At 42.6% G+C, this 12180-nt stretch overlaps 1 protein-coding gene across 2 annotated transcripts in view; it reads right to left on the bottom strand.

Moving 5' to 3' along the window:
* LOC106569686 (neurocan core protein) overlaps positions 1–12180 on the bottom strand; it is a 105712-nt gene that overhangs the window by 46664 nt on the left and 46868 nt on the right. For both annotated transcript variants that reach the window (XM_014141247.3, XM_045694358.2), the window contains 4 exons: positions 8057–8275; positions 7232–7414; positions 2628–2802; positions 2354–2481 (listed from right to left, as the gene is read on the bottom strand). In XM_014141247.3, the coding sequence (XP_013996722.3) occupies positions 2354–2481; positions 2628–2802; positions 7232–7414; positions 8057–8275 (705 nt within the window). The remainder of the gene's footprint in view (positions 1–2353; positions 2482–2627; positions 2803–7231; positions 7415–8056; positions 8276–12180) is intronic.

Below are 12180 nucleotides of genomic sequence, written 5' to 3'. Positions count from 1 at the left end.
ATGCCTGTTGTGAAAAATTCTACATCATTGTAATCAGTAAATCTCTTTCCAAAATGTATTTTTAGAGGGTGATGGAGATGGATGCTGATAAAAACCATCACAAATTCCTCTTTCTGAGCGCGGCAAGCTTCAACCTGGCCAAGACAACGAGGAGAGGTCGGAATTTCATTGGCCAGCGGGCAACCGTCCAAGTACCTGGACAACGTGGGTCCAACATCACCATGTGTGTGGCTATATCGGAAGATGGTGTGGTGGGACGCAGACCTTGTATTGGATCATATAATGCAGCTCTCCTTGTAACCTTCCTTGATGAGCTAAATCAGGTCTGATGACGTGACCTATGTCATTGTGTGGGATAATGTCAGGTTCCACCATGCTCAAATGGTGCAAGCATGGTTTCAGGCCCATCCACAATTTACCACCCTGTACTTACCCCCATACGCTCCTTTCCTTAACCCGATTGAGGAATTTTTCTCCACATGGAGGTATGAGGTATATGATAGGCACCTTCACGAACAAGCCACCTTTCTCCAGGCCATGGATTCACCATGCAATGACATCACGGCAGACCAGTGTCAGGCCTGGATTCACCATGCAATGACAACACAGCAGACCAGTGTCAGCCTGGATTCACCATGCAATGACATCACAGCAGACCAGTGTCAGCCTGGATTCACCATGCAATGACAACACAGCAGACCAGTGTCAGGCCTGGATTCACCATGCAATAACAACACAGCAGACCAGTGTCAGGCCTGGATTCACCATGCAATGACAACACAGCAGACCAGTGTCAGGCCTGGATTCACCATGCAATGACAACACGGCAGACCAGTGTCAGGCCTGGATTCACCATGCAATGACAACACAGCAGACCAGTGTCAGGCCTGGATTCACCATGCAATGACAACACGGCAGACCAGTGTCAGGCCTGGATTCACCATGCAATGACAACACAGCAGACCAGTGTCAGGCCTGGATTCACCATGCAATGACAACACAGCAGACCAGTGTCAGGCCTGGATTCACCATGCAATGACAACACGGCAGACCAGTGTCAGGCCTGGATTCACCATGCAATGACAACACAGCAGACCAGTGTCAGGCCTGGATTCACCATGCAATGACAACACAGCAGACCAGTGTCAGCCTGGATTCACCATGCAATGACAACACAGCAGACCAGTGTCAGGCCTGGATTCACCATGCAATGACAACACAGCAGACCAGTGTCAGCCTGGATTCACCATGCAATGACAACACGGCAGACCAGTGTCAGGCCTGGATTCACCATGCAATGACAACACAGCAGACCAGTGTCAGGCCTGGATTCACCATGCAATGACAACACGGCAGACCAGTGTCAGCCTGGATTCACCATGCAATGACAACACAGCAGACCAGTGTCAGGCCTGGATTCACCATGCCCGAAGATTATTCCCCAGATGTTTGGCTAATGAAAATATCCACTGTGATGTGGATAAGAACCTGTGGCCAAATCCACAAGACAGGGTTGATGGAAATATAGAAGTACAGTAATCAATTCTTTGTTCTGGTTCTTACAGTAAGCCAGGTGAGGAACACTGCAGTTGACGTTAATTATTTTTGCTTTGATTCAAAGAAACTTATGTTGTGATTTTATATTATTTCTTAAAATGTCAGATTTTGATCAATTACTCCACTGTGCCTGTAGTATTCTCTCTACTAGTCCTTTTACAGTGCAGTTGACGTTTTACTGTATTTTTTTTTGTGTAGCAAATTATTTTTACTAGTCCATTTACAGTGATGTATTTACATGTAGTACCATAATTAAACATGTATCACATATTTTGTACACCAATATTTAATGATTGTACGAACAACTACACAGTGAAACTATCGGTATCTTGTGTGTGGGTGATCTAAACTAATGTTCCTATGGTATTTCATGATAAATTAGTTATTTGAACCAATGATTCTGCAAGTGCAAGGTTTCTTTAAAGATATGAATACACAATGCAATGTTTTGAACATTGGACAGCCTGTGTTACAAGTGATGACCATTTTGAGTTTTGTGTCTAGAAAAATGACCACAAGGTTCTGAAATTAGTGCCAAAGTGATTGTAAAAAACTGTAAATTAGCAATTCATTTTCTCAATCTCATGGCAAACCCCCTGTCCTCGCCCCGTCCCCGCCCCAAAAAGTATAATAATCCGGATGGAGGGGAGACCACTGAAGGTAGGAGCCCCGAGGCATAGATTTGGTAGTCCAGCCCTGCGATCAGAAGTGGAAGTGAGATGTTTGTGTGTATCTGTGTGTGCATGTGTGTGTGCATGTGTGTGTGTGTGTGTGTTTGTGTGTGTGTGTGTCTTACCCTCCAGTTCCCTGCTGAAACAGTAGACATCGAACAGCTCATTAGCGTCTCTTTTCCCATAATTCCTCACACCAGATGAGTATTCCTGGTGTCCATAGCAACCAAGCTCTGGTGACTGGATAGGATAGCTATGGAGATAGTATTATTAGGATCAGAGCCAGAGGAAACTAGCCTGCACCCCAATGTTAAAACTATCAAACAATGGTTGTCCTCCAAACAGAATGTAGTCTGAGTATTTTAAAAAGTGTGTGTGTGTGTGTGTGTGTGTCCTCACCGGACAGTCTGGTCGGAGAGCCATCCGGCAGCACAGTTGGAGTAACCGTCATGGAACGCTGCCCACAGCTGGTTGGGCGTGGCGATGAGGGCGGAGTTCTCCTGACAGGCCCACTTAGCGTCATCAAATGAGAGGGCGTAACGGTCGCTAGGAGACCAGTAATGGAATACCACACCTGAGGAGAGAGACACCGAGGTGAGGTGACAGACAGACACATTCTCTCTCTCTCGCCTTTCTCTATCTGTCTCTCTCTCTGCCTCTCTTTTTCTGCCTCTCTCTCTCTCTATGCTTCTCTCTCTGCCTCTCTCTCTCTGCCTCTCTCTCTCTCTCTCTGCCTCTCTCTCTCTGCCTCTCTCTCTCTGCTTCTCTCTCTGCCTCTCTCTCTCTCTCTCTCTCTGCTTCTCTCTCTGCCTCTCTCTCTCTCTCTCTCTCTGCCTCTCTCTCTCTGCCTCTCTCTCTCTGCCTCTCAATTCAATTCAAGGGGCTTTATTGGCAGGGGAAACATACGTTAACATTGCCAAAGCAAGTGAAATAGATGATATACAAAAGTGTTGACACATATCTCACGGTAGTTATTGGGGTCAAATTTCTCTCTAATTTTGTCCATTGGGGTGATCAGTCCTTGGTTCCAAATATTGGGTAATATACCAGAGCTGAGGATGATGTTAAAGAGTTTAAGTATAGCTAATTGGAATTTGAGGTCTGTATATTTCATCATTTCATTTAGGATACCATCAACCCCACAGGCCTTTTTGGGTTGGAGGGTTTGTATTTTGTCCTGTAGTTCATTCAATGTAATTGGAGAATCCAGTGGGTTCTGTTAGTCTTTCATAGTTGATTCTAAGATTCATATTTGATCATGTATATGTTTTTGCAGTATGTTCTTTGTTATAGAGCCAAAAAGATTGGAGAAGTGCTTTATTCCTTCTTTTTCCGTAGTGTATTTCTGTATTGTTTAAGTGATTCACCATTGTGAAGTCTCTCTCTGTCTGTCTCTCTGTCTCTCTCTCTCTCCCTCTCTTTCTCTCTCTCTCTCTTGCTTGCTATTTCTCAATCTCTCTATCTCTCTCTTGCTCGCTCTCTCTCTTTCGCTCTCTCTCTTTATCTCTCTCTTTATCTCTCAACCCCTCCCCATTCTATTTTCTTTCTTGATCAACACCACCCGGACACACACATACAGTAACTGTATTCACAAAAAATAAACAAGTACACTATTCACATGGGGCTGTTTTAGCAGCGTTCCTGTATGAAACAGCCACACACAGGTTTGTGTTGCGATGCCAAGTGTGTCCTTGTCTCAGCCAAACAGATGGGAGCTTGTACAAGCAATTAAATCATTAGGATGTTAATTCACTCATGAAGGTCACCCAATGAAATGTTACTCTCCATGTGGCAGTGTAAGACACTAAATGAGATGCTAATATCAACATTGGAATGTAGCCACAATGTTACAGTATGTGGAGTATTTTCTAAGCAGGAGATGTGTTCTCACTTATGATCATTCCTCTGCACTAACAAATTCAAATTTATCAGCATGGAAAGGGTTACCACATACATTGCCAAAGGAAACACATAGACACATATCAAATCAATGATGACGCAGATATATAATAATAATAATAACACTAGGAAAAATAATAATACTCAATGAGTAGTAACATTTAACAGGACACTTCAGTAAGGACAATGATGCAATAGTACATACTATTATATATTTTTTAAAAGTAGGGCTATATCATGCACATCAGATGCAGTATATACAGTGGAAGTCAGAAGTTTACATACACCTTAGCCAAATACATTTAAACTCAGTTTTTCACAATTCCTGACATTTAATCCTAGTAAAAATTCCCTGTCTTAGGTCAGTTAGGATCACTACTTTATTTTAAGAATGTGAAATGTCAGAATAATAGTAGAGAGAATGATTTATTTCAGCTTGTATTTTTTTCATCACATTCCCAGTGGGTCAGAAGTTTACATACACTCAATTAGTATTTTGCAGCATTGCCTTTAAATTGTTTAACTTGGGTCAAATGTTTCGGGTAGCCTTCCACAAGCTTCCCACAATAAGTTGGGTGAATTTTGACCCATTCCTCCTAACAGAGCTGGTGTAACTGAGTCAGGTTTGTAGGCCTCCTTGCTCACACACGCCTTTTCAGTTCTGCCCACAAATTTTATATAGGGTTGAGGTCAGGGCTTTGTGATGGCCACTCCAATACCTTGACTTTGTTGTCCTTAAGCCATTTTGCCACAACTTTGGAAGTATGCTTGGGGTCATTGTCCATTTGGAAGACCCATTTGCGACCAAGCTTTAACTTCCTGACTGATGTCTTGAGATGTTGCTTCAATATATCCACATAATTTTCCTACCTCATGATGCCATCTATTTTGTGAAGTGCACCAGTCCTTCCTGCAGCAAGGCACCCCCACAACGTGATGCTGCCACCCCCGTGCCTCACGGTTGGGATGGTGTACTTCGGCTTGCAAGCCTCCCCCTTTTTCCTCCAAACATAACGATGGTCATTATGGCCAAACAGTTCTATTTTTGTTTCATCAGACCAGAGGACATTTCTCCAAAAAGTACAATCTTTGTCCCCATGTGCAGTTGCAAACCGTAGTCTGGCTTTTTTATGCCGGTTTTGGAGCAGTGGCTTCTTCCTTGCTGAGCGGCCTTTCAGGTTATGACGATATAGGACTCGTTTTACTGTGGATATAGATACTTTTGTACCTGTTTCCTCCAGCATCTTCACAACGTCCTTTGCTGTTGTTCCGGGATTGAGTTGCACTTTTCGCACCAAAGTACATTCAACTCTAGGAGACAGAACGCGTCTCCTTCCTGGGCGGTATGACGCTGCGTGGTCCCATGGTGTTTATACTTGCGTACTATTGTTTGTACAGATGAACGTGGTACCTTCAGGTGGTTGGAAATTGCTTCCAAGGATGAACCAGACTTGTGGAGGTCTACAATGTTTTTTCTGAGGTCTTGGCTGATTTCTTTTGATTTTCCCATGATGTCAAGCAAACAGGCACTGAGTTTATCTCAGACTGGCCAATAGAAAGAAAAGATTAAGATGGGCAAATGAACACAGACACTGGACAGAGGAACTCTGCCTAGAAGGCCAGCATCCCGGAGTCGCCTCTTCACTGATGACGTTGAGACTGGTGTTTTGCGGGTACTATTTTATGAAGCTACCTGTTGAGGACTTGTGAGGTGTCTGTTTCTCAAACTTGATACTCTAATGTACTTGTCCTCTTGCTCAGTTGTGCACCGGGGCCTCCCGCTTCTCTTTCTGTTCTGGTTAGAGCCAGTTTGCGCTGTTCTGTGAAGGGAGTAGTACACAGCGTTGTACGACATCTTCAGTTTCTTGGCAGTTTCTCGCATGGATAAGCCTTCATTTCTCAGAACAAGAATAGACTGATGAGGTTCAGAAGAAAGTGCTTTGTTTCTGGCCATTTTGAGCCTGTAATCGAACCTACAAATGCTGACGCTCCAGATACTCAACTAGTCTAAAGAAGGCCTGTTGTATTGCTTCTTTAATCAGGACAACAGTTTTCAGCTGTGCTAACATAATTGCAAAATGGTTTTCTAATGATCAATCAGCCTCTTAAAATTATAAACTTGGATTAGCTAACACAACGTGCCATTGGAACACAGGAGTGATGGTTGCTGATAATGGGCCTCTGTACGCCTATGAAGATATTCCATTTAAAAAATCTGCCGTTTCAAACTACAATAGTCATTTACAACATTAACAATGTCTATACTGTATTTCTGATCAATTTGCATGTTATTTTAATGGACAAAAAATGTGCTTTTCTTTCAAAAACAGGGACATTTCTAAGAGACTCCAAACTTTTGTACGGTATGTTTATATAAACATTACTACATCTGATGTTCATGATATAGCCCTACTTTTAGATGATTATAAAAATAGACTGTTTGACAAGCCAATAGGTTTATTTAGAACAGATCAATCGGAAACCAGCTGTGTGTTTTTAGCTGCATTTCATGGAAGAGCAGTCACAGCCACAGGCCAGTTGTCATTGGTATTCAATCCATGCACTTAATTACAGTGTTACGGACTATTAGCCTGTTAATATGAACCCATAATGAAAATACAAACAGAAGCAGAGTGTAATATTGGGAGGCAAACTCCAAATGTAATACATTTCAACTCTATATCTGACATGGTACAGGTGTCTTCTTTTTTAAGCCCATAACCATGTGTGTGAGGTGTAGACTTTTTTCAAAGTAGATTTGTTTAAGACCCCCAAGAATCTGCCCTGATATAGTAAAAGGTTGTCAAGTAAATGGTCACAATTTCCCACTGCGGTGTCTCAGATGTCATTAACGAGCATTTAAAGGGACAAATAGGTTTTTAATCCACAGGATGGATTAATTTAGTTTACAGACATCTTCACAAAATAAATATTTTCAGAAGTATTGATAAAGTCTACTCCAAGGTTGTAGTAATTTACAAAAGAAACAAAAGAATTCACAGACAATACTTATTATAATTGTTCAGAACAATCAAGATGTGTTGTATTGTGTGGGGAAAGAAGGTACCTCACCTTCTGAATCACACCAGCTATAAACCACTCACCTGTGACCACAAGGGGCACTATGTCTCGCTCGTAGTCATCTACAACCACAATCTGGCAGTGGTAGGTGCCTGTGTCGTTGCTACGGAGGCCTGAGATCTCCATGGTAGCATTTAGGTTGTTAGCAGCATATCCAAGCAACCTGACCTGGCCAGCGAAAGCCTTATTCACCTTCACCATATCACCTTTGGAAAATAATGAAAAATAAAACAATTTCTATGAAAGTGTATAGACCTTTTCAACTGTCAAAACAATAACCCTTTAATCATTTTGTCATAACAAATGAAGCGTCTGACAAACAGCCAAATATGGCATGTTTAAGTCCATGTTGATTGAAACTAATATCATTGAATCACTAGCTTTAATCTAAAAGAAGCAGGACCATCCTTAATAAAGCCTTTTCCCACAGTCAAATTACCTAGTGGCCTCATGGGTGGAATGTTATTCATTGTAATAAGTTCATAATTAATAAACATTCTTTTTTTTTAAACGCCGAAAGATTTCAGTATTATGTGATGTATATAAAGTGTAACATTAGGATGAAAACTCAAAATGTAATACATTTCAACTTTATATCTGACATGGTCCAGGTGTCTTCTTTCATTTCTAATCCCATAACCATGTGTGTGAGGTGTATACTCTTGTTTCAAAGCAGATTTGTATAAGACTACCAAAAAACGCTCTGTGTGAACCTGATTTACCCCACTGGAGTAAAAGGTTAAAGGAAGTGGATAAAACCGCTCAACACCGAACCCCATGGAGGAAGTTAGTGAATGACCTACGCTCCCCAAAGAGAAAAAGGGTTTAATTCAAGTTAGATGATTTACCCTTCGCTGAGAGAACAGTCTGCTCCTGTGGACCCCCCTCTCCACCCTGCGGTATCCAGGTTCGGGTCCACTGGATGTGGGGAGGCTGGCTGGAAGGGCTGAGCTCACTGGGCTGGTGGGTGAAGACACAGGGGAGGTGGGCGATGCCAGCCAGGGGCTCTCGTATGGTAGGGTGGGTGACTCTACGCATGTTTACTATGGAGGATGCCCCGCTCATACCTACAGAAAGGAGATACAGGAAGAATGACAGGGTCATGAGTTGAAGGAAGAAGGGAAAAAGAGAAAGAAGGAGAGGAAGTCTCAGAAATAGATTTTACTCCTATGGGTACATCTAATATGGCTGCCGGTCCACCCACCACAGAACATTTCTCTTGAATGGTATTTTCCCTTCTAGTAATTCTATTTCTATGGAAGGTCCTCAGCGTTCTGTCAGTACAGGAGGAAGGGTTAGTGTGACAAGGACATGTTCTGTCAGTACAGGAGGAAGGGTTAGTGTGACAAGGACATGTTCTGTCAGTACAGGAGGAAGGGCTAGTGTGACAAGGACATGTTCTGTCAGTACAGGAGGAAGGGCTAGTGTGACAAGGACATGTTCTGTCAGTACAGGAGGAAGGGCTAGTGTGACAAGGACATGTTCTGTCAGTACAGGAGGAAGGGTTAGTGTGACAAGGACATGTTCTGTCAGTACAGGAGGAAGGGTTAGTGTGACAAGGACATGTTCTGTCAGTACAGGAGGAAGGGCTAGTGTGACAAGGACATGTTCTGTCAGTACAGGAGGAAGGGCTAGTGTGACAAGGACATGTTCTGTCAGTACAGGAGGAAGGGCTAGTGTGACAAGGACATGTTCTGTCAGTACAGGAGGAAGGGTTAGTGTGACAAGGACATGTTCTGGCAGTCTGGTCTATTGAGAGAGCAGAAGACGAATGAGAGGACCTGAGATTCCAGGGAGGCATCAGTTAGTTAACCAGACTGAGATTCATTAGCAGCATAACACCACTCAGGTTTCAGAAACCAAGAAAAACTCCAGTCCCATTCCAGCAGAGGTGACAACACCACCGTGTAGAGTCACACAGACATTTGCAGACATGCACGGCACGCACGCACACCACACACACACACACACACACACGACTCACACATACATACATACATACATACATACATACATACATACATACATACATACATACATACATACATACATACATACATACATACATACATACATACATACATACATACATACATACACACAAACATGCACACACACACATTTAACAATTGGCTGGCTAGACAGATAATTAATTCAAATTTCAGTATGTTAATTTCATCACACTCATATCTGCACTCAAACCTGCTCTCCAGTCACTCTCTCTCTCTTTCTCTAGCCCACTCCCTCTTTTTGTCTCGCCATCTCTCTGTTCCTATCCCCCTGCTTTCTTTCTCTCCTCTATCTGCCCCTACAGTCGCCTATCTCTATCCCCCTCTCTGTCCTTTCCTCTCTTTTTGATCGGATGTAAAAGGGTCGTGGACGGTGTTGTCGCGCAAAGCGTCAGGGTTCATCGCTCTGCACATAGGTATCAGTAATTCACTCAGTCCAGTTGCCGTGAGATACAGCCTCAGGGTAACCATGGAAACATGAATACCGGTAAAGACTACCTACCAACCCCTCCCCCATCCCCTCCACCCCACTCATCTTTCTGACTTCCCCCTTAAATCATCACCATCTGGTAGATATACAGTTCCTACCATCTACCAAAAACTATTACATCATCACCATCTGGTAGATATACAGTTCCTACCATCTACCAAAAACTATTACATCATCACCATCTGGTAGATATACAGTTCCTACCATCTACCAAAAACTATTACATCATCACCATCTGGTAGATATACAGTTCCTACCATCTACCAAAAACTATTACATCATCACCATCTGGTAGATATACAGTTCCTACCATCTACCAAAAACTATTACATCATCACCATCTGGTAGATATACAGTTCCTACCATCTACCAAAAACTATTACATCATCACCATCTGGTAGATATACAGTTCCTACCATCTACCAAAAACTATTACATCATCACCATCTGGTAGATATACAGTTCCTACCATCTACCAAAAACTATTACATCATCACCATCTGGTAGATATACAGTTCCTACCATCTACCAAAAACTATTACATCATCACCATCTGGTAGATATACAGTTCCTACCATCTACCAAAAACTATTACATCATCACCATCTGGTAGATATACAGTTCCTACCATCTACCAAAAACTATTACATCATCACCATCTGGTAGATATACAGTTCCTACCATCTACCAAAAACTATTACATCATCACCATCTGGTAGATATACAGTTCCTACCATCTACCAAAAACTATTACATCATCACCATCTGGTAGATATACAGTTCCTACCATCTACCAAAAACGATTACATCATCACCATCTGGTAGATATACAGTTCCTACCATCTACCAAAAACTATTACATTTTAAGGGGATTTTGTTATTCTGAAATGGTCACTCTACATGGTCATGTTTTGGAGAACATAGTACTTACTACTGTACCTAAACCATTTTAATTTGACATTTAAAAAAAGTATACCTTAACATGGGTGTTTGCCATCAGTCTCAACACAAGACATCTACAAATACCATGGTAGTTATCCGGTATGGCTGTGACTTAAATCTGCTCATCTGTAACACTAAGATAAACACGCAGCATATCGACCACAACAGTCAAGTCTCAAGATCCTTAGGTCAACTAAACTCCAATTTTTGGGGGGATTTTTCTTCAGATTTTTGCACATCCTTTTGTGTTCCCTTTCAATTTCACCTCCTTTCTTAAACACATCCATTTTGTAGATATTTAAAACAAATGTGGGCCTAAAGGGGAAAACGCTGTATGAAAAAACAAAGGTTTATTTTGCCCGGTGTTGCAATAATGTGTTTAAGCCGCATGGTTGGGAGGGATGGTTGGTGGAATCCCCAGAAGATATCTCCCATCTCCATTTAGATTGGAATGTTTTCACAAGCGGAACCCCCCTAGAGAGAATCCCCACGTCTGTGTTCTAAAAGCATGATGCCGCTTCAACCCAAACCAGACGTAATCACAACCACTGTTTGGTATGGAGAGGGGGGGACAAAGAGAGAGAAGGAGAGTGAGGGAGAGAGAGAGAAGGAGAGAACAGACTGACAAAGACAGAGATATGTATTTTAGTTTTTCCTAGCTGCTGTGCTTCTACAGCTGCATTGCATGCTGTTTGGGGTTTTAGGCTGGGTTTCTGTTTAAGCACTTTGTGACATTTGCTGAAGTGTAAAAGGGGCTTTATAAATACATTTGATTGATTGAGGTAACCTCTGTGAATGAAAAAAAAACACGAGAAGTATGGAAATGACAGCAAAAACAAAAGAAAAGAGGGGGAAAGAGGGAGAGATCTTCAAAGCGAAACGAGGATGGAGATGACATGGATGACTCTTACTGTCGTTAACAGAGGGCGGTTTACGGTATTCTTGTCTGAGGGGCAAACTATGTATAGCGATGTAAATTGCTAGTCTTACTAAGTGTCCTTCAAGGCTGTTCTCTCATTTTCCTCATTCTTGTCCCTGCCTATTACTCACTGTTGATAAGCTTCATGGAGTGTAGCACTGACATACAGGAGCCCTGCCGGTGCTCTGAGAGAGAAGCACATTATCCAGTCATGTCTGTTCTGCTACACACAGCTGTCTTCAGGTTTGATGGGCTAGTCCAATGAGATGGTCCCTCTGTTTCAAGTCAGTTTAATGCCTACAAGATAGATTTGATGGATGCACACAGACAGGTAGACACCCCCCCCCCCCCCCCCCACACACACACACACACACACACACAATCATCATACAGCAAAGCCCAGCAGATTCTCAGGCCTCAGGGCATTCTCTCCCAGCACCTGCAGCCATCAATCTATAGGCTGGGATATCCATGGCAACAGCAGCTGGAGGATAGCTGGCCAGATAGGTAGTGGTGTGTGGTGTGTATGTGTGGTGTGTGGTGTATGATCTGTATGTCTGTCAGTGGAGGCTGCTGAGGGGAGGACGGTTCAAAATAATGGCTGGAACGGAG

Source organism: Salmo salar, chromosome 14 (genome assembly GCF_965601325.2).
Source record: "Salmo salar chromosome 14, fSalSal1, whole genome shotgun sequence".
NCBI lineage: Eukaryota > Metazoa > Chordata > Actinopteri > Salmoniformes > Salmonidae > Salmo > Salmo salar.
The sequence above is the reverse complement of the archived record's forward strand: the minus strand, read 5'-3'. Positions and strand labels throughout refer to the sequence as shown.